The sequence below is a fragment of the Parathielavia appendiculata genome (genome assembly GCF_033297405.1).
Source record: "Parathielavia appendiculata strain CBS 731.68 unplaced genomic scaffold N657scaffold_2, whole genome shotgun sequence".
Lineage (NCBI taxonomy): Eukaryota > Fungi > Ascomycota > Sordariomycetes > Sordariales > Chaetomiaceae > Parathielavia > Parathielavia appendiculata.
The window spans coordinates 839,290-861,960 of record NW_026944221.1 but is presented as its reverse complement, the minus strand read 5'-3'; the positions used below and the strand labels follow the sequence as shown (position 1 = coordinate 861,960).

Sequence of the window (22,671 nt, the reverse complement as noted above, 5' to 3'; positions counted from 1 at the left end):
ACCGGAGCAACCCGTTCGGCCGGCAGAGACTGAAAGTCTGGAGTCTGTGCAATCGAGGCTGTCATCCTAGCCGCATCCTAGGCACCTCGGACTCTTACGACGCTGATTGATAATCAGCAACTTACTGATTGACGGGGAGGATTCAGAAACCGGAGTTAAGTCCATCCCCCCGGGACGGAATTAAAGTCGAGGTCGTTAAGCGTCGGGCAACAGAGCTTGAATGTGGTTTGACATCAAGTTCTACGAGCAGTGACTTTTTATTGTGCTTCACCCCCGCTTCATCCCAACAAACCCGCCATCACCGCCCGATTGCACCAACTTGCCGTATACAAGTCAGCTTCAGATATCAAGATGGCCACCATCGCCAAAACAGTCGTTGCAACTGGCGCCTCCTCTGGCCTGGTACCCCCATCCCTCATTCTCATGTACCTCACCCAACCCGCTCATGATGCACACTAATACCACCCAACCCAGGGCTTCGAACTCATCAAACAGCTGCTCAACAACCCCTCTGCCCAACCGTACCGCTTCATCCTCGGCGCACGCGATGTGCCCCGCACCCGGGCCGCCTACGACGCGCTGCAGTACGATACCACCCGGCACAGCCTGACCGTCCTGCCGTTGGAGCTCTCGGACCTGGCTACCACCCGGTCGTTTGCCCAGCAGACGCTGCAACGGCTGGCCGGCGCTGAGTCCGGGAACGGGGCGCGGTTGGACTATCTGTTGTTGAATGCCGCTATCTCGGGCGGCAAAGAGGCGGCAAAGAAGGGGGAAATGGATGGGTGGTGTGAGGCGGTGGTTGTCAATCATTTTTGTGAGTACCGTATCTTACTGTATTGCCTGCCTGGCCCTATGGCCGGAAGGGTTTGCGTTGGTACTGATACCACGAATCGACTGTAGCACAGCATTACCTGGTGCATCTGCTGAGGGAGAAACTGGTGGAGTCGAAGGGGAGGGTGGTGGTGGTGTCTTCTGGTGCGATAAGAGGAATCAAGGATACCGGTTTGTTGTGCCCTTTGTTGAGGTTGGGTTGGTGGTTGAGCTGTGAATTGGTCGACTGACTGGATGAGCAGATTCCCTTGAGCGCGATCTCAAAGCAGGGGCCTCCGACAATGCCCAGCTTCTGTACGGTCAGACAAAGTTTGTCCAGCTGCTTGGGGCGCACTGGTGGCGGCGCCAGTTGAAGGGGCAGGCAACTATTGTTGCTGTCTCGCCGGGTCTCATCCCGGATACCGGGCTCGGCAGGGGTGCGGGGATGAAATTGAGCATGACTATGCCTGACGCAAAGACGGTTCCTGAGGGTGAGCTTGAGGGTTGACAACAGACGTGACAGTAACGTCAGCTGACGGATGGCAGGAGCACAAAGTATCCTCGGCGCTTTCACGCGCGACGATCTCCCTGAGGATCAGGAGCAGATCTTCTTGACCAGCTGGGGGGAGTGGTGGAATAAGGATGTCTACAGCCTGGCCCTAGACCAAGCGCTGCAGGAGAAGTGGTGTCCGAGCAAGGAAGTGATTGAGAAGGAAGCAGGGCTGTCTGGCTGAGCCGTCTCTTGCGGCAGTTAGGGGACCAGAGCTCTGCACGGTGGCGGCTGACCATGGAATACGGATGAGCTGTGTATCCTCTTGTCCTGTCCTTCAGTTTAAAAGTCCAGATACCGATACTTCCTGTAAAATGACAGGGAGTTGAATCAATCTCGGGCGCAAGAACATGTGCCCTCAAAGGAGGTTGTCGAACCGACATGAAAACCAACGGCTTGGCCACCCCTTGGACAGAAGATCGCCGGAGGCGATACTGTGCAGTCAGCTACTCAGATTTCTTCCAACCAGGAACAGTTCGCTGGGTTGGACATTGTGGCTGCGTCGCTTGTTGCGTGAACTCGCGCTCTTCGTCTCTGAGCGATTAGAAAGACGGACTCGGCAAGACATCGCGATGTCCTGGGCACATTAGCTAAGCGCAACAGGCTGACCAGAAGCGCATGCTCAAGCTCGCCGCAAAGGGGATGCTTCCCAGAATCAAGTCTCTCAGCAGGCCTTGGCTGGATGACTGACATGCCGGCGAGGCAGCCGCTGTGTTGAGATGTTACAGGCGAGTTCGACCGAAAAAGGCGGTCCGTCGCCTGGAAGGCATGTAGTATACACAGTAAACATCATCACCGCGGGCATCCGGCCGACTCCGTTGATTTTGGCAACGGGGTCGTCTCGAAAAATGGCGTCTACTGCGGCCAACCGCGATAATCAGTTGATACCCAGTGTGAATGTGTCACGGCGGCTGGATGGGATCGACAAAGGGGCAAGCGAGACTCCAGAAGGCAGGACCAACCACGAGTCTAGATTCTGGAGCAAGTCCCAGACACCCACATCAATTCCAGTGCCGCGGCACCGGCGTGCATTGTGGACGGCGATAACCGGCGTGCGAAGGTTGAGCAAAATTTTCAGGAATGCCTGGCAATGCTGCCCAGGCGGGTGCCGAAGATGAGAAAATGCGGGGCTCGGGTGCTCCGATACTGAGGCGCCAAGCCAAGCCAAGAGCTGCCCTCGTGGGTAGAGTCTTGGCAAACCCCGTGCATTCGGCCCGTTGAGGCAGTGATCCGCACTATCAATCGATCTGATAAGATTCAAAGTCATGAGCGGCGGATTCTGGGCGCATGCCCTGCGACCTCGCTCCATCCTTCTCGGGTGATTCCCCGGCAGCGGAATTGCGTTTATTGGGCGCGTCGCTTCACAGGATCAGCCTGCTTGCATGGCATGACGTGACACCGAAAAGTCTGCAGACGCAAAGAGGCAATCATCCGCGTGTGGGGGGGTTTGGAAAAGATCCGCACCTGCAGAACCGGCAGACAGATAAATAACATTACATTGGAACTCTGCCGCACACCTGCGTTGTATTCCCAAACATTCCGTCATCCCACCGGAGCCTCGTCCATGGCTATCGGCGACAGCAACACCTACAAGTCTGGGACTATGGCAGACACGCCAGACAACACCATCGGCCATGACCGGCCACGCCGCCCAACATCGGTCTCGGTGCCGTCGGTGGACGAGAAGTCGGCCGGTGTGCGCCGCGTCGAGGCCATTGCCGCTGTGTTGACCACTTGGGATCGCGTCGCTATTTTCTTCGGTGTCTTTCTCGTCGCCTTCGCCTACGGCCTGGACGGCACCGTCCGCTACGCCTATCAGCCATATGCCACGGCCTCGTTCGATAATCATTCGTTGCTCTCCACCGTCAACGTGCTGCGGTCCGTCATTGCTGCTGCCGTCCAGCCCACCGCGGCAAAAGTCGCCGACATCTTTGGACGCGCCGAACTCGTGGCCTTGTCGGTCTTCTTTTACGTGATCGGAACCATCGTGGAGACCGTTTCTACCAATATCGAGACCTATGCCGCGGGTGCCATCATCTACCAGATCGGCTACACCATGATCATGCTGCTGGTTGAGGTGATTGTGGCCGACCTAACGTCGACCCGCGCTCGTCTCATCTTCAGCTATATCCCTGCCATGCCCTTCCTCATCACCACCTGGGTGAGCGGCAACGTCTCGCAGTCTGTCCTTTCCGTGACCGACTGGCACTGGGGCATCGGCATGTGGTGCATCATCTACCCCGTCTGCGCCATGCCTCTGATTCTAAGCTTGGCCCTCGTTGGCCGCCGCGCGCGGAAACAAGGCCTCATGGACAAGTACACCGAAGACGTCAAGAGCAAACCCTGGGGCGCGTTCCTCGTCGACCTCTTTTGGCGACTGGACGTCATTGGCATCATCTTGATGATTGCCATCTTCGCACTGATTCTCGCACCAATGACCATCGCCGGCGGCTTCGAAGCCTCGTGGACCGCCCCGCAGATTCTCGGACCCCTGATCGTCGGCATCTGCTGCATTCCCGCCTTTGTCGTGTGGCAGCTCCGCGCCCCTCACCCCCTGGTGCCCTTCTACCTGGTCAAGGACCGGGCCGTGTGGGGTGCGCTAGGCATTGCCATGCTGCTCAACTGGTCTTGGTACATGCAGGGCGACTACCTCTTCTCGGTCCTTCAGATCGCCTTCGACTTTGACACCATGACGGCCACCCGCGTTTCGAGCTTCTACAGCTTCTTCAGCGTCGTGTCCGGCTGCATTCTAGGCCTCATAGTCTACAAAGTCCGTCGGCTCAAGGTCTTCATCTTTGCCGGTACCTGCCTCTTCATGGTTGCCTTCGGCCTGTTGATTCGCTACCGCGGCGACCCCGACTCTGCCAGCCGCGCCGGCGTCATTGGCGCCCAGGTCGTCCTCGGCATCGCGGGTGGCATGTTCCCATACCCGGCCCAGGCATCCCTCCAGACGATTCTCAAGCACGAGCACCTCGCCGTCATGACAGGTGTGTACCTCGCCACCTACAACCTCGGCTCGGCCTTCGGCGGCGCTGTGTCGGGAGCCATTTGGACCCAGGTCCTGCCAGTTGACCTCAGCGAGCGCTTCGCCGCGTTCGACAACGCAACGCTGGCAACTTGGGCCTACGCGGACCCGTTTGCCTTCTCGCTCCAGTATCCTGTCGGCACGCCCGAACGCCAGGCGCTTATTGACTCGTACAAACACGCCCAGCGGCTGCTGACCATCACGGGCATTTGCCTCTGCGTCCCTCTCATTGCGTTTGCGGCCGTGTTGCGGAACCCGAAATTGAACGACCAGCAGACTCTGGCGCAGGACTCGCCCCTAGGTCATGCTGGTGTGGCTGAGGATGGTAGGGCTGGGGAGCAGAAGGTGTAAGGATACCCAGGAGTATGTGTGCAATCGTGGACGATATCACAGAAGGTCGATTAAGGGACCAGGATGTGTGGCGCAGATATACCCAGGAGGATGAGTTGAGCCAAGGCGAAGTCATAGTTTGGAAAGCCATGCTAAATATTTACGCAGTAATGTGATGAGGGGTGTTCTTTCAAGGGATTGACTATGGGTTGAACACATTGCTTACCTTACTCCTCGAGAAGCAGTGAATCCTCCATATTCCGGGAGTTGTCCGTGTTGAAGATCAAGACTCCCTCCTCAGCTCCGTCAAGTTCCCTTCGAGAGCCTCGTTTCCTCTCTTCGTTCTTCCGTGGCTAACATCGAGGCAGGATGGAACAGGAGCATCAACAGTCACCTGAGACCATGTCTCCGGGTAGTGGGCCTCACCATCCCACTGGGTCCAACCGGATCACCCCCTGGCGACGCGACCCTGCAGCGCCAAGGTGAGGCCAGGTCCCCCAATACTCGGCGCTCAGTTGAACCAGACAAACTCTCCGCTTGCACTCATCCTGCCCCTATATCATCTCCTGCTATCTATAACTCCCTGACTCTACTCACAGCCGAACACTCTACAGACGCCACACACCATGGCAGCATCCATGGCTTCCATCCACTCTTCGTCCGAAAGCAGCCATCCCTTGCGCCGCTCACCCGGCGCACCAAGATCCATCCCCCGTCCCTCTTCCATCCCCAAGATCCCAGCCTCTCCCCCGAAGCCCACTTCCCCCTGCAGACCGTCTCCGCCCAAGACCGCACCCCCTTTCCGCGCTTCATCAACCGCTTTGACAGTCGTGAGATCCTCCTCGTCGTGTCAGGCTCGTGCATCAACAACAGCTGCGACGCCGACAAAACCCAGCCTCCCGCGGGTGGCTGCTCATTTATCTTCAAAGGCGGCACCACCGCCAGCGCCGCTCCCATCTAAGTTAGTTTTCTCTTTTCACCAACCTCGGCCCCATCCAGTATCACCACCACCATCGCTACTAGTGGGAGGAGCCAAAACCCATCCAGGACTGAGCAGTCAGGTCCATTACCCTCCCCACTACAACTAGCATTATCATCACTACCCTCATCCGCACCGGAACCAGCGGGAAAACCACTAACCCCGGGCGCCCTCGCCTTCCCACTCGAAACGCACGGCCCTTCCGGCGAGCAGGCCGAACCGACCACCAACCAGGCCAAGCTCCACGCCGTCATCGCGGCGCTCCAGTTCCGGGCGTGGGGCTGCGAGGGCTGGCGGCGGGTCGTGGTGCTCATGGACCGCGAGTACATCCTCTGAGGCGCCACGGGGTGGCTGCCGCGGTGGGTGGCCAGGCGGTAGCGCAAGCCTGTCGGGAATGGGGCCACCGGGAAGGGGAAGTATTACGGGATCTGTGGGAGGAGTTGCAGGGCTGTGTGGAGGAGTTTAAGGGACAGGGGTATACTGTCTCGTTGTGGCTGGTTAAGAGTAGTTATTCTGAGCGGGTAGGGAATGGGGAGGGGTGATAGACGGGGTTGTGAGGCAGGCAATGGTGGCTGCGCAACGAGATGCGAGGGGGTTTGAGGGGACGAGGGTTGAGAGGTTCACTCGGCTATGTGAGGTTATGGTTTGAGGGGGATGGGTCTGTTATGGTAGGGTGTGATGAGGAGTGTGACTTTTGGATTATACTACCTCCGTACGCCTGTTGTGGCTTTATTCAAGAGAGATACTTCATTCTTGAGCTTTGGAGAGAGGTTCGGAAGAGGAGAGGACCGGAGATTCCTGCCGGAAATGAATGGGAATATTGTGTGTTTACTGCACACCTCCCGGCGGTGAGCCTCACCTTCCCAACGACACATGCATCACCGGCAGTTGCGTCCCAACTACTTTGCAGGACGGTCCCGGCAGAGCGGAACCGGGACGGGCCAAAGTGGGGCGACGGCTTGCATCGGACAGCACCCCGCCTCGGGTCCGAATGAAACATACAAAAGCGACAGTTGACGGTCTGAACTCTTCGGATGATTTCAGCTCAGAGCACTACGCACAGTCTACACACTGGACTATCGGATGTCAACATGACCAGCTCATGGGTGCCCGACATGGACCCGGCCAGCGACTTCTCGCTGGCCAACATCCCGTTCGGCATCATCTCGACCCCCAACGACCCAGAGCCACACGCCGCCGTGGCCATCGGCTCATACGCCCTCGATCTCAAGGTTCTTTTTGCCAGCGCTGATCTAACGCAGCTTTTCCCGGAAATCCATGGGCTCGCCGAAGCCTTCTCCCAGTCCACCCTCAATGCCTTCGCCGAGATGGGCCGGGCCGTCCACCGTCAGGTGCGCGCCGGTATTCAGGACCTACTCTCTACAACCACTGCTCACCCTTCGATCCTCCGCGGCAACACCTCGCTCCGTGCTAAGGCCCTCCTCCCTCAATCTACCGTCAAGATGCACCTCCCCATGGCCATTGCCGACTACACGGACTTCTACGCAGGCTATCACCACGCCTATGCCGTCGGCGTCATGTTCCGCGGGCCAGACAATGCGCTCCAGCCCAACTACCTGCACCTGCCCGTCGGCTACCACGGGCGGGCCTCGAGCGTCTTGGTGTCGGGGACGCCGATTCGCCGGCCGGTGGGACAGATCCTGCTGGACGCCAAGGCGGAACCGAAACGACCCGTCACGGCGCCGTCACGAAAACTGGACATGGAGCTCGAGCTGGGGTGCTTCATGGCGCGGGGCAACGAGCTAGGTAGGGCCATTCCCATTGGCGAAGCCGAGGAGCACATCTTTGGCTACGTGCTGCTTAACGACTGGAGCGCGCGCGACGTGCAGACGTGGGAGTACGTGCCACTGGGCCCGTTCAACGGCAAAAACTTTGCCACTACCATCAGCCCGTGGGTGGTGCTGGCGGACGCATTGGAGCCGTTCCGGACGCGGGGAATCGAGAACGCGACGGAGCTGCAATGGTATCTGGCGGAGGAGCGGGAGGACAACGTGTTTGATATTCGGCTGGAGGTGGACCTGACGAGTGAGTTATCACAGTGCTTCCCATTTACCTACTGTATCTGCGCCCCCAGCATTGGATGGGCTGAGGCTAATGAATGCTGTTTGCCAAGCCGCCGAGGGCGATACAACCACCATCTGCCGGACCAGCTCCAAACACCTGATCTGGTCGTTCCCGCAGATGATCGCCCACCATACGTTGGGAGGCTGTCCGATGCGCACCGGCGATCTGCTCGGATCGGGCACCATCAGCGGGCCGGGCGGCGTTGACGAGCGCGGCAGCCTGTTAGAGATGACCGAGGACGGCAAGAAGGATGTGTTGCTGGGGGGCATGGACTCCCGAACATTTCTGAAGGACGGCGACACCGTCATGCTGCGTGGTTTCTGCGGCGCTGATGGCGCGAGGGTTGGCTTCGGTGCATGCCGGGGGCGCATTTACGGCGCGGCATCAAGGTGATGAGTCGAGGGAGCACCGTGGCTGTACAGCTTGAAGTATGTACATCTTACCTTACGCCATTATTCTCGAGGTGCGCTGGTTCTAAGGTCTAGTACCTTAAGGTAGTGTGAATTCTGCAAAAAGTCCCGTCGCCTGCATTGTTCAGAACTCGCCCCCAGGAATTTGTCCACCTATTGTCACATCAATGGCTGCCCCACAAGCCCCACTCGATGACTGACTGATTCGACTCGCGAATCGGGATACCGCCAAGTCTTGGCAGGAATGAACATCGAAACTCAACAGCCGCAGACAATGGAAGGCTCTTGCCGGAGCTGGCGGGCCCGCTCCTGCAGCCGGTTATTAGCGGCATGGGCCGATCAAAGGGCACCACTCAGCGTAAGGTAACAGTGACTGAGCGACACATCAATCCGAGCATTCAAGGCCTTTATCGTGTCTGCCACTGGCAGTTCTGTTCCAGCCCTGAAGGCAAGGCCAACTTGGAAGTGCCATGGACTTGCTGGAAACTCAGGTCAGCGAAGTGCGCTCGTTTTTGGGGGTCGCACCAGCTCTGCAGGTTCCGGAAGTTGTGTCGCCGCACGGCATTGCCTCTGCCCAAACTCCCGGTCCACTCCAAGGGGCTCACCACTCATTTTCCACACTCGGAGAGAGTTCCGCACCGCAGCACCAATCCCAGTCACCGATCGAGGTTACCAATGCCCACGGAAAGCGGAGGGCAGATGAGGCAGATGAGGGCCCTGCAAGGCAGCAGAGAAGCAAAAGGAATAGGGTGCGTTTACAAGCCTGACTCTGTGTTTGCCTGTGTGGTTGTCTCAACTGACTGTTGCATGCAGTACATTTCAATTGCATGGTGAGTGCTGCCCCCGGCGAGAGGCGAGATGGTTACCCCATGTTGCATTCCCAAGTAAAATTATTACCCGTTCAGAGCCGACAGTACGGGACGGCAATATGCAGACAGGAGATAGATCCTAACCGTCCTCTTTCACCGATCGCAGTAACGAGTGCAAACGGCGCAAGATCAAATGCAATGGCCAGACGCCGTGCCAGAGATGTGGCCATCTCAACCTGCAATGTCTTTACGCCCCGAACTGCTGCTCCAACGTTAAGGACTCGGACGAGTTCAAGGAGCTGGCCGCCCAAGTGAAGCAGCTGCAGGGACAGGTCAACACCCTCCTCAACTCCATGAACTCGCTCCGCCAGGAAACGGCACGCCTCGCCCCGCTCCAGGACCGAGTGCTCCCACCTCCCGCGCCATCACCCGCACCGTCCTTCGGCAGCCAGAGGCCCACACTCCCGTACCGAGTTCCCTCCTTCTTCAACGGCCCGACTAGCATCGCTTTCACAGTCGATGTTGCCAAGAACACCCTGCACAACATGGGCTACTCAGGGGAAGAGGGCGGGAACGAGGACAGCGGTGGGCGCGCGCAGCCAGATGCGTCGCCGCGCTTGTCCCCCCTGCTGGCCCCTGTGCCCTCGGGATCCCTTGCGCCGAGTCAAACAGATCCAATTCTTGAATTTGACGAGACTGAAATGATGCGCCTGCTGCAGGTCTACCGCGAGGAGGTCGACGTCATGTACCCAGTTGCATCCATGGGCCCGATCCTGGAGCATATCAAGTCCCTATCCTCGTGGATGGACGCGGCTAAACGCACCGATATTACCGCTTCACCTGGTCTGGAGCCCGTCGTTTCGGATTACAAGACGTTGCTGTTGAAAGTCGTCCTGTGCTGCTCACTGGCGATTGTCGAGCACGGCAACAGCGACAAAGCCGTGCGACTTTACGATAGCATCCAGCCCACTGTCGACAAGATGTTGATGAGCGGTCCGGCTGACGTGACCAAGCTGTCTTTCCTTGCTCTGTGTGCCGGCTACCGGTATCTCTCTAACGACGAGATTCTCGCATGGCGCCTCATCGGCCAGGTTGCGAGGCTGTGCTTTGAGCTGGGCTTGCATCGCCGAGAAGGCTTGCAGAAGATTCCCGACCCCCAAACTCGCAGAGATGCGTTGCATATCTTCTGGTCTGCATATATTCTGGACCGGCGGTGGAGTTTCAGCACTGGCCTGCCGTATGTTTGCCACGACGACAAGATCGATCCGAAGTTGCCGTATCCGGTGGGTGATTACGTGAACAGCTGCCGACTACTTCTGCTGATCAACCCCAGGAGGACTATCCGTTCTTGGTAGCCATGATCGGGTACTCCAAGCTCGGCGCAAAGATATGGAAGCTGGTCGACCACTTTGAGCCCGCCGTGACCCGGGAGCTGAAGCCCCATGACTTTGAGGAACTTGACCGCGAGATTATGGTCTGGTGGTATGAGAGCGTGCCAGAGACGATCAGGACAGTACCCCTGGACGGTGACAAGATACCGATCCCCACGGGGCCGTACGATTTGCAGCGTTTACGCGTCTGGATGCGGCTGCGGCTCAATCAGGTATGCTATGCCAGGGTTGAAGCACGCCTATCAGTACTGACAGCGTTGAGGTCCGAATCTGGCTCTACACACCTGTCCTACACAGCGCCACGAGCATCTCCCAGAACGCCCACCTTGCCCAGAAGGTGGTGGATCTGGCCAAGCAAACCATCCGGCTGCTCACCCACCTTAACAACGAAACAGACCTCTACCGTCGCATGCAAGTATTCTACCACCAATTCCTGACGTCGTCCATCGCGGTGCTGTTCCTAGCCTCGACCCACGCCCCGCTGCAGTTCAGCGCCGCGTGCCGCGACGAATTTTACAGGGCGATCGACCTGGTCAAGGAGATGTCGTCCAAGTCATGGGTCTCTCATCGGCTGTGGCGCACCATCCAGTCGCTGAGGGCGTACGCGCCCAAGCTCGGGCTCGCGAATTCTTCTTTGGCTCGCGTGGCTCCAGCTGGGTCGTCGTATACGCGTCGGGATAGTGTGAGCCCCGGCCAGACTCCTGGCACCATGGCGGGTCTGTTCGGCAATAACAACAACGGCGCTGGCAGCCGTTCGGGGAGCAGAGGGACTGCGACAACCAGTACAGGGACGCCGCCGATGCAGATTGATGACGAGAGCAATGGACTGCGATTGCAGAGCGAGATGTTGCGTATCTATGAAGGATATATGGGTAGTCCGGTGAATGGACTCGGGTATCGGGATGCCAGCCTTGGGCTTGCTGGACCCGACGGTGGCGGGGAGGCGCTCGCTGGGCACGGCGACGGGGGCGTCTATCAACAGATGAAGGACATGTTTTGAAACGCCATGTTAGGTGCGGCAGGCGACTACTCCGATACACCAAGATACCCGAAAATGAAGCGGTTATTTCATCACCGGTTTTGACCCCGCGAGTTATCGTCGACGTCCATTGTCATTCATGACGTCCGTTGCTGCCGGCATCACGTATTCTCGAGTTTCTTCTTCTGCTTTTCTCAGCATCCGGAGTGGCAACTGAGTGCATTCGGCCAGTGTCCTTGAGTTATTAGAAAATTCGAGTGCCTTTTGGTAAGCATACGATCTGAATCAGATCATGTGTGGAGCTGAATGAAGTGTGTACTCGCTTCATCATGTCAGGGAGACAGAAATGAGGAACTGTGCATCCACCGCCGACCCTCCAAGAGGTTGTCGTCGAGTACGGTATTGAGGCCAGCGGCAACTTTATCACCTGTGACACACTGCGTCATGTCGATTTAATCAAGCACCACAGGAAACTTGAGCAGCTCGGCAAATCCAAACCGAAGGCCGGCGTCAACGCACTATTCCAGGGAAGGGGTTTCCAAGGCTTGTCGTGGCCCGCCCCTTGACTTGCCGTCCCGCTCGCATCAAAACCACCAGCAAGTCCCTTACCACCCACCTATTTTCCTTCCTCCTCCCCTACCGAGCAACAGCTCCGGGGCGCACGATCAACGCCGCCGACCTCACCACGCTTACCGTGTACAACAACCTCGACGACCACAACTTAAGCACACTGATGACCGGCTCCTCCTCTTCGGGTGCCGCCTCCGGCGCTTCCACGAGTATCACTACCACCCAAACCACGGCAACGTCCAGCCAGGCACGCTCTCGCACAGTCCTCTTCGAGCTGGCGCTCGAGCTGGAGTTTCATGGAGATAGTGGGACAGCACACTTGATGCGGGAGCTGATAATGGCTGATGGAGGTCGAGAATGGTCGCACGTGGTTCGGGAGTTCGGGGCACTAGGTGCCAGGTTGATAATCATAGGGCCGAGGAGTGAATGAACGGGCGACAGGTAATAAAATATGGACTTGGCGATCCGTTGTTGAAATCTGAATTGTTGAAGAGAGCACAAGCCGTCCGAGAACTACCGTCCTGAGATCCCGTCTAAGGTACCTAGGTAGTGTATAAGGTGACGTTGATTAGTAGTTGACTTTTCTCTTTACATTGAACTGAAAACAGCCACAGTAGGCCAATGTCACCTTAGTTCACAGTCTGAGCAGAGAAAATATAGAGTCCCAGGATGGGACTATCCAGGTCAAGTCCGCGCCTGGAAGGTTATAACAATTTGCCAATCTTGTTAACCCCAGAGTCGTCCACTGATAGGCGATACAGTTCTTATATTGAAACAAACTGAGTCACTCAGAGGGCTTTTTTGCAATATAACGTTACCTTACCTTGATTTAATCAGGTGTTCCCGGCAGTCCCCGACGCCCCAAGATGTCTGCATTCTGGAGAACATCCATGATGCCATTGCGCCTTGCTTCTACTCATGATGAACCAAACAGTCACGCCATGGCGAGCACCGTTTTCTTCTCATCGGAGATCCCTTCCAACATGTTGATCCCTTCCAGCATGTTGATGATCCCTTCCAGCATGTTGCTTCATTCCGTTCGGACTCGGGACAATTTTGAACCGAGGGTCAAGGAAAAGTCAGGGGAGCACGCGCTGACCGCTGACCGTTGAAAATTGGATGGACGTCTCGGGATTCATCATTCCAAAAGCATGTGAGGTCCGTGGCCTTTGGTCATCAGAGGGTTGGCTGCCTCCGCCCTCTGACTGGGAGAGCTCCGCTTGTTGGAAAACACCGCGATAGATACCAGTTCCAGGCAGCTCAACTGCAAGGGCTGAGATTACCGGACAAGGGTCGTTCAGCTCTTCAACGCTAATGTGTGCCAAGGTGACAGGACAAGGGTAGGGCTGCAGATCCTGGTGAAATCCGAACGTGCTCGGCATCACAACACAGGTGTTTAGGATTGATCCTCGTTCCAAGTCCCGGATGACTCTGATGTTGGTCCAGACACTTTTGAGATTCAAAACCAAGAGGTATCACACAGATAATGGCAATCAGCCAGATCCCAGAAGCGGCCAACGCCTCCAGCCTCCAGGTATTATATATGTATCAGTTATTTCCACTTCAGCCCGACCAGCCCATCACAATCCCTTTTTCTTCTTCTCAGTAGCCAAATCACTGCTTCTGGTCACCCGGATACGCCATGCCGCCGGCGGCCTGGTAGCCCTGCTGTTGGACGCCGCCCTGGCTGGCGAGCAGCTGCTCGCGGTACTCGGCCTCCTTGTCGTTCTGGACGAGCTGGCAGCACCCGCAGCAGCAGGCCGTGGCAATGTCGACGAGGCAGCTGCCCTGCAGGTTGTGCTTGGTGCGCAGGTCGGCGCGCTGCATGGCCATGGGGATCCAGTGCAGGAGGACACAGCCCGAGCCGCAGAAGAGGAGGCACTACAGTAGACAAAATCAGTCAGTCACATTTGCAATCAAGAGAGATGATGTGGTGCCAGGTAAGTAAAGACGGGGACATACCGAGGTGTTGATGGGCTCGTAGCCCTCGAGGTTGGCGTTCTTGCGCAGGCGGTGGTGGGTGCGGCCAAAGACGACGCAGGGGCAGCAGTAAGTCATGGCGCATGTCTCGATGGGGCTGAAGCAGCCAAAAAAGGACGAGTACCACGGCTGCGACGTCTCGGGCGACTTGGAGTTGACGTACTCGCCGGGCCGTGCCAGCACGTCGTTGAACCGCGCCGTCCACTCGGCCATGTCGTCGTGGTTGAGAGGGCCCTGCTGGGCGGTCTGCTGCGGTGCGGCCATTATGTTGATGTGGTTGATCTGGGGTATCAAGTCTGGTGAGGGTCAAGTAAAGGTTTGGGCTGGAGCCGGGTATCACGCGGGTTGGAGCAGAGCTCAATAGGGAACGTTAACTAATCAAAGGAGAGACAGGAAAAAGAGAGCGACAGGAAAAGGTTGTTTGGCTGAGATCAGGCTTTGGTGAGAGCACAAACAAAACGGGTATGTCGAGTGTGATGGTCTCTTATATACCTAACCGCACTGATTCGCTGCGCCCAACGCCACCATGCCCGTATGGCTGCCTCCGCAACAGCCATTTCGAACGGCAGTCCCTCACAGCCCCGTGTTTGTGATGATCCCCTGTCGGTCCGGGTTCGTGGAAATGACAGTGACGCTGCCGGCTCGCTTCTGGCCCCAGTTAGTACAAGTTAGCCGGACAAGGCTGATACGACAGCAACCTGGAACCATGCAGCCCCATGCCCAGACCTCTGTCATCTGAGTGGTTTCCTAGCTCATCCCTTTTGTCTGCCAACCACGTACTCGGCAAGAGTCTACCCGAGTTGTGACGCATCTTACTCCAGCGCGGAATCTTTGTTGACGGTTCCGATGGGCACCTCATTTTATTTCTGCAAGAGCCGGGAGATGGTCAGTCCCAGGGATTTTGGCCCCGCAGAGCTGAGAAGAACAACGAATGTCTGTGGTGCCGGGACTGGAGCCGAGGTGCCACGATTCTGTTTCATTGCGCCATGCTGCATCAGCGGAGAGGAAACTGGCATCTCCGTCTTCGAAGGATTATCCCGTCTTACATGCACACAATCTGCATAGCTGGCGAGGTGAAAAATCCCATCGAGGTAAACAACATCATATTCCCGGCATCCCCCGAGATCATCGAAAGGAGGCCCAAGACGGTGAGGAAGCTGAGGGAAGGGCGTACAGACTTGCTTCAGTAGAGTCTCCCCAGAGTTCCGACATCACCGGAGGATAACGTTAGCAACAGTATGAAGTAGTCGAGTGGCCATTCATCTAACTTGCATGTCCAAACATTGGTAGTGGTGCAAGTTTACGAGTAGGTAGTCATGGATTGGATCCGAATTACAGGCTACAGCGGAGTACGAGACCACCGGCTTGCATACGTATGAACTCATTGAACCAAAATATCGGCCATCTTTAAATAGTACAACATACAGATAGAAATGCTGAACGATTCAAGCATTGGCGCTGTGTTCGGGGTAGCGAGAGGCGCAGAAATCTCCCCGGCTCCCCGGCTCTCGCGAGCAGGAGCAGATCGACTGGATTGTAAATGCCAGGCGCTTCACGTCCGCACAAGCAAAACGGTGTTGTTCTAACTACCACTTTCCCTTAGAACCTATGGTCGATTACTTGTGTGCCTCAGACATTCCTCCCATCATGACAAGTGAGCCCGTAAGAGATATCCAGTCGTATCCCTCATCCTCCTCAGCCACCATAACCGGAACCCAGCCATCGGCCTTTCCCAGCGACACATCGCCCAGAAACTCATACTCGTCGTCGTCCCTCCCCGACTCGGAAGCGGCATCTGTAAGGACCACCGACTCGATCACGCCTCTGTTCATCTGCCCACGATGAACAACCCGGATCGTCCAACAAAACTCCCCACGCGCGACGTTCTCCAGCCTGAACCCAGCCTCTCTCTTCCCCTCTCCATACCGCAGCCCCTTTTCCTCCACGCATTCACAATCCTTCTCGTTCTCGGCTGGGCATACCATGCCCAAACCATCCCGCCATTTGTCGCTCGGCCAACCCATCTGCGACCTCGCCAGCAGCATCCCGTCTCTCACCGGGTCATCCAATACCTGCAATGTCCCGCTGCCCCTGAACCGCGGCTGTTTCCGCCACACCTTGATCCCGCCCCTGTCGACATAACTGCCTCCTTTTCCTCTTTGTCCTGGCTCAACCGCACTCGTCGGCTCTCCCGCTGCTTTATCTTCATCCGCCGTCTTCACCATTTCAACCATCTCCTTTGCTTTGTGCTCTCCGATCACCTCGCCATCATCACCATCCAACCCATTCCCCTGATTTACATGTAGTTGGCCCTGCATATTGCCGGGCCCAGACGGTCGTCTCATGATGGGAGGCGTATGGCGGTCCGGGATGGTGACATACCCCTTGACGAACCGCACTTTCTTCTGTTGCTTGGCTGGTTTGTCGCCGTCAGCCCTGCGGCGGTAGGCGCGGTATCCGTTGGAGAGGGTGACGCGGGTGATGCCGTTTGGGGACATGGTCTTGCTGATGGTGGCGGCGGAGGGCTGTGGGTGTTTCCTCGTGGTGACTTGGTTGATGAACAACCTAGAGCTTACGTATTTGGTTGATGCGAGAGCCCGAGGGGGTCTGGTGGGGTTTCAATAAGGGTGAGCTTCAGGTAAGTGATTACTGGAAAGTCGTATCAGGGGATGGTTAAAAAGGAGGTGTCTTTTTATTTTACAGAACTTGGATATAAACAGAGCACCGATGTTAAAATATAGGAGAATAGGCAGTTATCAGACGTCTAATTGAAAGAGAAGCCTAACACACACGAGAAGCGAACATTGATATTTGAAGGGATCGCATACCTTATTGAATTCTTCGGTGAAGGACACCTGTGTACAAGGTTTCACTTTTGCTTGATGTGCGGGTCGATTACATCGGATGCGGCCAGCGCAGTCTGACCTCCCGATCGTCATACTCATAGGATTGACTCTTTGTCAGGGTGGCCTCTGGTGCCGGCCCCGGCACGGCGAAGCTGACCGGAGGCCCAAAGGAGCGGCCGCACGCCTACAGTTGGCTGTCCATGGAATACCTCCATTTTGACCTCGAAACGACGTTGTATGTTTCGCACAGTTCATGGAAATGGAGTTCTCTAAGAAACTACCCAGCGTTCCTTCAAGCTCTGAGTAGATGCCCCCCAGATTCCGTAACCCGAGAATAAACGTGGTACAGTACATGCCAATGCAGCAACCCCCTTACTTTGGGTCTTCCCTCTATTTTTCACCGTTGGAGCAAGAGAATTCATACCTTATTGCTCAAAGCTTATGCATAATTAGACATAGATGTTGACGTTAGATGTCAAGATAATATATCACCATACAACCTTGCAGGTGGGTAGCTTCCTTAATGAGGCGAATACTCGTTATAGCAAACCCAAATCACTGCAAACCAATCCCGAGGCAGATCTCCGCACGTTTTCGACGCCCCAACGTCACCTCTCCCCACCAACCGAAATTCTGCAGAGAGTCCTTAGCCAACATCATCCATGAACATAACCACACAAATCTCAAGCTCTCAGCTGCCGACCCCGGCTCAAAACAGAAACAGCAAAAGAGCACGCGCACAATGCCCGGCTCCTCTCTCTGGCTCCTTCCCCCCGACTCTCGTTCGTCTTTCCCCTCCCCTCCATGCCCCCGTCCTTCCTCTCCCTCCCCTCCTGCCTTACATCATCACCCCTTGCCTCAAATTGCCCGCGCAATTGACAATTCTAGGCAAAAAGACCCCCTCCACCGCATCCTCACAACCCTCATCACATCAACCCTCCCGTCCACCTTCCCCCGCGAAGCATCCGCCACCTCGCCGGGCGCGGGCGTGGCGCCGCACTATTTCCCGGCTCATGTGACGCTCACGAGCGGCATCGAACCCGATACGACATACGGCGACGAGCCGCAGCGCTGGCTGGATGCGATCCCTTTTCCTATAAGGTCTGAAAAGGTTAGGGTCCGGTTCGAGAGGGTTGTCAGCCAGGATGTGTTCTTCCGTCGGTGTTTTGTGAGGGTTGCGTTTGACGGGGTGAGGGAGGTCGCTGGAGTGGCGAGGGCGGTTGGCGTTCTGGGGGAGCAGGTGAATGTTGATGGGGAGGGGGAGGTCAGGTGGGGTGAGGGTACGCAGAAGTGGTGAGTAACCATTTGATTGAACTGGCGGAAGGGGGGGGGGGGGGGGTAATTTTGACGTCTGCTGGGGGTTGCCTGGAGTTTGCTCACTTCTTTGGGCTGGAGGCCGTTCGTGGGAAGCAAAGCTGCAGTGGCTAACGGTTGGTAGGCTGAGCGAATGGCGTGAAGAGTTTGGGCCGCACTTGAGCTTGATGTAGTAGGTATTTGCTGGTCATTGTGCCTGGGAGTGTCGTGCTGATATTTGCACAGCGGTGATGAGCCCATTGCCGATGAGGCGTTGAAGCAGATCACCAAGGTGGTGAGGGAGGCCGGGGTCAAGCTATCCGAGGAGATTACCGAGAACATTCAGGGAACTAGTGGATGGGACGGATGGGATGGCGGAGTTATCTGGCTGGTGCCGACCGACAAGCCTATTTCAGAGTGGGGGAAGCCTATTGCGACGAGGCAGCTCTAGGCTCGCCGAGGACGGATTCTAAACGTTCTATCTGATTCATTTGCTGCCTCTAGTCGGTCTTGGGAACTCATTGAACGGCCAGAGATGACTGCCACTCTCGTTCATCCAGTCCCCGAAACCCCTTGGTTAAGCCGCATATACTCCAGCTTCTGCGCCAATTCCGCCTCGGTTCCCCGCCAAGTCCTCCCTTTCAGATGCCTCATGCACAGCTGCTTTCCCTCGTCAGGGTAGTACAGCCAACAAGCCCACTTCCTCCATTGGCCGTCCTTCATTTCCGTCCTGGCACGGTGGCCGATGGTGTCCTCGATGAAGGCACCCCTGGGCAGTGCCGCCCGGCTCGAAAACACCTGCGCAAGATAATGCTCTGTCTCGGCGACGTGGGGTTTGTCATGCCAGAAAAAGAGCGGCGTGAGCGGGATTTTGACGGCATCGCCTTCCTCGGACCGGACGGTGAAGTTCTGCTTGTGCAGATAGGTCAGGGCGCGCAGGGCGGGGAACTGCAGGACATGGTCGGACCTGGCGTACTCGACCATGCGCACCGAGGGGAAGCACACATATTTGATTGGCACTCTGACGGCCGCCATGTCGTCCAGGTCGGCAGCGGCGGCCTGCGACTGCTGCTGCATGACAGTGAGCAGCGGTCGAAGCGGGATCTGGGAAATGAGCATCCAGTCGTGCTGCTGAATCCAAACATAGGGCGTCTCGGTCAGCCTGAGAGCGGAGCGCACAGCAAGACCGAATCCCAGACGCTGCAAGGGCTCGATGAACATGATGCGCCCGTCGTCGGTCTTGGTGATGGTTAGCGGCACGGTGTTCGTCTGTTGTGCGTAGGCTGTGGAGCCGAACTCGGCCTCGCCGCACTCTTGCAAGAGATCCTGCTCGCGAAGCTCGGCGCAGTTGAGCGCGTACTCGTCGAGTATGAGACGCTTGGCCTTCATCTTGTACTCGGCATACTTTGTGGCGCCATCTGCTGTGACATGGCCCTTCTTGAGCCGGGCCGTGGAGCTGATGTGGTCGTACGTGTCGAGGACGAGGATGACTCTGCACCGAGTCAACTCGGGACAGTGTTCGCGGAACGAGAAGACGATCTGCGAGAGCAATTCGGTGGAGGGCGCCGAGGGAGTTGGCGAGGTGGTGATGATTAGAGTCAGCAATTCGGCATTTTGGACGCGAAACTCGGAACGATTGATTCGACCCCCAAGCTCGGCAGCTGCTGGGGAGCACGGGGCCTCGACCAAGGTCATGTCGCCGGTCCCAGCGAGCAGAAATCGCACCGCTCCCTCATCCAAGTCCCATCCAGGTGAACCCGGGTTTGCGGGGCGGTGGTCAATCTCTGCACAGTGAAGCGGCGGCCATGAACCAAATTCAGATTTGCAGTTTCCAAGGGAGAGGAGAGATGAGCGGGTAGTGTTTGCGCTAGGCCCACACAGCGCGATTCCCCAATCCAACACACTGTGCTGCCTTCATATCAAATAGGTAAAGGTCCATCCCTTGCGGACGATTCTTGTAGTTCAATAAAGCGGATTTACTGAAGCAAGAACACAAGAAAGATATTGATTCAGGTAACACCCAGAACTCCGAACATGCATGGCTGGATACCTTGTGTTTCGCCCGCCTGTACTAATAATGCCCCACAATTGCGACAACAATCGACCATCCAAGTCCCCAATAACGACCCATCAGCGCAAATTCTGACCCTTCTCCGTGATGTAGCAGGTCAGAACGGAACACCGCCCTCATTCACCTCAGGCCTGCTTGCACTCCAGCTCCACGACCTGTCCTTCCGCCAGCGCTTCCACTCTGCCCACAGCGCGGTCATCATCCAGAGCGTCCACATGGCCGCCGCAGTGACGACGTAGGCAACCTTGAGCCGGTCCGACGCCCCGGCCATCCACAGTCCGAGTCCACCGTTCATCATGCCCAGCGTGATGGGAATGCGGCCGTTGAAGAGGTGCAGGTACGACCATATTTGCCGCCGGTGCAGCCGACGGAACCATTCGTGGTGGATGAGTCCCAGGACCGGCTGCACCGCCAGGCACCCCAAGACGACGAGGCCGATGATGGAGTGGTAGCTGGTGCTGGATTCATGCAGCTGTCACAGGGTCAGCTACTCGGTTCAAAGGTCCGCGATATTGATAATTAGGTAAGGTAATGTAAGATAAAACTCACCAGGTCACGACCAATATTTTCCCGGACCTCCGAGACGAGCTGAAGTCCGAGGCCAACAGCGCCCGCAAAAACACCCAGGCCCGCTACCTGTGTGAGGGCGTGCATCCACAGCGCAAGCCGGCCGGAGAAGATCCGCATAAAGATGGCACCCGTCGGGAACAGAGCCACCATGGCCACCGCCGCCATGATGCCGTGGGCCGCCCGCATCCGCGCCGCCGTCTCCATACCGCCGCCCGCGAAGTTCCCAAACGTGGGGCCAGAACCTGAGGCGGACCCGTAGCCGGAACCGGACGGCCCGGCCATGGCGGAGCCAGAGCCGGAGGGTGCAGAGGACGGGTCACCACTGGGGGGGTAGGTGGCCCCATATTGAGCCCTCGGCGCCGGAGCCGGGGCCGCCACCGCGGCAGTCGCCGCTAACATCGCCGCTGGTGAGTTGGGCAGGTTAGCCGCCGCGGTCTGGTCAGGTTGGGAGCCAAGGGTCGATGAGGAAGCGACGGGGAGGGCTTACTCAAACACCTGAAAAACGAAATTGTCAATGTCCATCTCATGTCGTTCATGGTAGCCGATGTGGTAAACAGGCGAGGGATCTTCTCTGCTAACTTCGAGATGCGAGAAAATCGGAATGTTGCTGCTGGTTCTGTACTCGGAAGTTGGGCACTCCTGAGAAACGACGGTTCATCCATTACAAGCTTGTTCTGTCACTCCTGCACGCCTTGTTGATGCACGGTAGCAATATTTTAGATGTGATGTCGGACTTAGGATGGGGATTCCGGTCTCTCCATGTCGCACTGACGTACGAGTCACTTCTATATAGTGTCTTCCTGCAGCCGTGCGTGGCGCACACACTTTGTGTCACTTACATATTCTGCACCACCACTTTGCCATTTGTGATGTGACGACCCTAAAGGTCAGCATTGACCTAGTGCAATGGGTATGGTATGCAACGGCTATGGGACGCTGAGACTACGTAGGGGTACGTAAGATGTAAGACGACGGACTTCAAGTGGCTGTGGTCCTCGGGCCTCGATAAGTCTCGATTAGCACACGCTGACGTCTTGACGCTGCATATAGCACCCTGATGAGGAGTTGTCTAGGTATAACTGGATTATTTTCTGCTTTGAGTATAAGACAGTCTCTGTCAATTACCAATGCCGGAAATATCTAACTACTTGACTCGCGGAAAACCGAATGCTGCCAAAAAAATGAGCTGACTGGAGTAAACAGTAAGACAGATTTGCTGTTAATGTCGTATGGCATTAAGGGATTAGAATAACGAGGATTATGTCCATCTAACACGTTGATTGGAAAACTATGGTCTAATCATGAGGGGAGTCTGAGACTTCGAGTGGGTGGTTGTTTACATGTATGTGTCGGAACGAAGCCGCCTTGATGGCTGGACCTCGGTGGTTGATTGGTGCCAGCACTGCAACCCCTCTTCCTTACCTACTTAGTCCTCTCCCATGCCCATCAACAGCATGGTCAATTAAGCACTTTACCATCTTTCAATTCAATCCGCTGCTTTGACTCGGAATAGCTTTTTCCAGCGCATATCTCAGCGGTCATCGCCCTGCAGGTTTCAACAGTATGTTCCACCCCTCTATCAGGCGCAAATCACTCCAAGAGTAGGTACTTGGTAGATTGGCTTCAACTTCAGATAGGTACAATAGAAAAGCGGCTGGTTCAGTAGGTAGCAACTAAGGTGAACAGCAACTTGATGATGTGCAGCGGAAGAGAAGGGAGAACTGTGGCAAGCTTGAACTGCCATGACACCGTACCCCTCCGGTGCAGACATTAGATCCGACCAGTAACTGAGGCAATTTAATAAGAGTGTCCGAAGTGCAGAGGTTGAAACATCTACAAGCAAACGGCTCAGTTATCAGCCCGTTGCTCGTGGAAACTGGCCGGACGCGCATTGAACTCGATTTCCCGTGGGCCGTTGCCAACTCATTGTAAGGTGGAGGTAGTTCCAAGAGCTGGCACCTCTTCATGCCCAT

General features: G+C 56.5%; 10 protein-coding genes across 10 annotated transcripts; 6 read left to right on the top strand and 4 right to left on the bottom strand.

The window, feature by feature from the left end:
- Nucleotides 1-70: 70 nt before the first annotated feature.
- N657DRAFT_640841 (NAD(P)-binding protein) lies at nucleotides 71-1,700 on the top strand. Its single transcript, XM_062792043.1, has 5 exons — nucleotides 71-402; nucleotides 475-814; nucleotides 901-1,002; nucleotides 1,074-1,301; nucleotides 1,357-1,700. Exons 1-5 carry the CDS (start codon nucleotides 352-354, stop codon nucleotides 1,542-1,544), a joined length of 909 nt encoding a protein of 302 aa, XP_062650732.1. The 5' UTR covers nucleotides 71-351; the 3' UTR covers nucleotides 1,545-1,700.
- A 941-nt stretch (nucleotides 1,701-2,641) lies between these two features.
- Nucleotides 2,642-5,008, top strand: N657DRAFT_640839 (MFS general substrate transporter). Its single transcript, XM_062792042.1, has one exon. The coding sequence runs from the start codon at nucleotides 2,925-2,927 to the stop codon at nucleotides 4,734-4,736; it is 1,812 nt and encodes a 603-aa protein (XP_062650731.1). The 5' UTR covers nucleotides 2,642-2,924; the 3' UTR covers nucleotides 4,737-5,008.
- A 431-nt stretch (nucleotides 5,009-5,439) lies between these two features.
- On the top strand, nucleotides 5,440-6,030 carry N657DRAFT_564359 (uncharacterized protein; the record flags this gene model as incomplete). Its single annotated transcript, XM_062788275.1, has 2 exons — nucleotides 5,440-5,620; nucleotides 5,804-6,030. Coding segments are annotated over 2 exons (408 nt in total), but the record flags the coding sequence as incomplete, so codon positions are not given.
- A 676-nt stretch (nucleotides 6,031-6,706) lies between these two features.
- N657DRAFT_640838 (Fumarylacetoacetase) lies at nucleotides 6,707-8,300 on the top strand. The gene is made up of 2 exons (XM_062792041.1): nucleotides 6,707-7,740; nucleotides 7,829-8,300. The coding sequence occupies exons 1-2, from the start codon at nucleotides 6,786-6,788 to the stop codon at nucleotides 8,170-8,172; spliced, it is 1,299 nt and encodes a 432-aa protein (XP_062650729.1). The 5' UTR covers nucleotides 6,707-6,785; the 3' UTR covers nucleotides 8,173-8,300.
- Nucleotides 8,301-8,562: 262 nt separating this feature from the next.
- N657DRAFT_640837 (uncharacterized protein) lies at nucleotides 8,563-11,525 on the top strand. The gene is made up of 5 exons (XM_062792040.1): nucleotides 8,563-8,938; nucleotides 9,003-9,019; nucleotides 9,165-10,281; nucleotides 10,332-10,601; nucleotides 10,652-11,525. Exons 1-5 carry the CDS (start codon nucleotides 8,660-8,662, stop codon nucleotides 11,387-11,389), a joined length of 2,421 nt encoding a protein of 806 aa, XP_062650728.1. The 5' UTR covers nucleotides 8,563-8,659; the 3' UTR covers nucleotides 11,390-11,525.
- Nucleotides 11,526-13,552: 2,027 nt separating this feature from the next.
- Nucleotides 13,553-14,182, bottom strand: N657DRAFT_566921 (PLAC8-domain-containing protein; the record flags this gene model as incomplete). Its single annotated transcript, XM_062788464.1, has 2 exons — nucleotides 13,553-13,819; nucleotides 13,901-14,182. The coding sequence occupies 2 exons, from the start codon at nucleotides 14,180-14,182 to the stop codon at nucleotides 13,553-13,555; spliced, it is 549 nt and encodes a 182-aa protein (XP_062650727.1).
- A 1,076-nt stretch (nucleotides 14,183-15,258) lies between these two features.
- N657DRAFT_182519 (uncharacterized protein) lies at nucleotides 15,259-16,827 on the bottom strand. Its single transcript, XM_062786132.1, has 2 exons — nucleotides 16,747-16,827; nucleotides 15,259-16,525 (listed from the first exon to the last, which is right to left on the bottom strand). Exon 2 carries the CDS (start codon nucleotides 16,414-16,416, stop codon nucleotides 15,535-15,537), a length of 882 nt encoding a protein of 293 aa, XP_062650726.1. The 5' UTR covers nucleotides 16,417-16,525; nucleotides 16,747-16,827; the 3' UTR covers nucleotides 15,259-15,534.
- A 679-nt stretch (nucleotides 16,828-17,506) lies between these two features.
- On the top strand, nucleotides 17,507-18,508 carry N657DRAFT_565518 (2, 3 cyclic phosphodiesterase; the record flags this gene model as incomplete). The annotated part of the gene is made up of 4 exons (XM_062788366.1): nucleotides 17,507-17,546; nucleotides 17,661-18,057; nucleotides 18,203-18,250; nucleotides 18,304-18,508. The coding sequence occupies 4 exons, from the start codon at nucleotides 17,507-17,509 to the stop codon at nucleotides 18,506-18,508; spliced, it is 690 nt and encodes a 229-aa protein (XP_062650725.1).
- Nucleotides 18,431-19,988, bottom strand: N657DRAFT_182386 (uncharacterized protein). The gene has a single exon (XM_062786131.1). The coding sequence runs from the start codon at nucleotides 19,750-19,752 to the stop codon at nucleotides 18,610-18,612; it is 1,143 nt and encodes a 380-aa protein (XP_062650724.1). The 5' UTR covers nucleotides 19,753-19,988; the 3' UTR covers nucleotides 18,431-18,609.
- A 237-nt stretch (nucleotides 19,989-20,225) lies between these two features.
- Nucleotides 20,226-20,980, bottom strand: N657DRAFT_630874 (uncharacterized protein; the record flags this gene model as incomplete). The annotated part of the gene is made up of 2 exons (XM_062791012.1): nucleotides 20,226-20,600; nucleotides 20,678-20,980. The coding sequence occupies 2 exons, from the start codon at nucleotides 20,978-20,980 to the stop codon at nucleotides 20,226-20,228; spliced, it is 678 nt and encodes a 225-aa protein (XP_062650723.1).
- Between the last annotated feature and the right edge of the window lie 1,691 nt (nucleotides 20,981-22,671).

Excerpts from the sequence above, each read along its gene's own strand:
- N657DRAFT_640841 (XM_062792043.1), top strand. The coding sequence starts at position 352 with ATGGCCACCATCGCCAAAACAGTCGTTGCAACTGGCGCCTCCTCTGGC. Across the intron at positions 403-474 it reads CTGGCGCCTCCTCTGGCCTG|GGCTTCGAACTCATCAAACA; the intron begins GTACCCCCATCC and ends CACCCAACCCAG. Across the intron at positions 1,003-1,073 it reads AAGAGGAATCAAGGATACCG|ATTCCCTTGAGCGCGATCTC; the intron begins GTTTGTTGTGCC and ends CTGGATGAGCAG.
- N657DRAFT_640839 (XM_062792042.1), top strand. The coding sequence starts at position 2,925 with ATGGCTATCGGCGACAGCAACACCTACAAGTCTGGGACTATGGCAGAC.
- N657DRAFT_640838 (XM_062792041.1), top strand. The coding sequence starts at position 6,786 with ATGACCAGCTCATGGGTGCCCGACATGGACCCGGCCAGCGACTTCTCG. Across the intron at positions 7,741-7,828 it reads GCTGGAGGTGGACCTGACGA|CCGCCGAGGGCGATACAACC; the intron begins GTGAGTTATCAC and ends CTGTTTGCCAAG.
- N657DRAFT_640837 (XM_062792040.1), top strand. The coding sequence starts at position 8,660 with ATGGACTTGCTGGAAACTCAGGTCAGCGAAGTGCGCTCGTTTTTGGGG. Across the intron at positions 10,282-10,331 it reads ATCCGAAGTTGCCGTATCCG|GAGGACTATCCGTTCTTGGT; the intron begins GTGGGTGATTAC and ends GATCAACCCCAG. Across the intron at positions 10,602-10,651 it reads TGCGGCTGCGGCTCAATCAG|GTCCGAATCTGGCTCTACAC; the intron begins GTATGCTATGCC and ends GACAGCGTTGAG.
- N657DRAFT_182519 (XM_062786132.1), bottom strand. The coding sequence starts at position 16,416 with ATGTCCCCAAACGGCATCACCCGCGTCACCCTCTCCAACGGATACCGC.
- N657DRAFT_182386 (XM_062786131.1), bottom strand. The coding sequence starts at position 19,752 with ATGACCTTGGTCGAGGCCCCGTGCTCCCCAGCAGCTGCCGAGCTTGGG.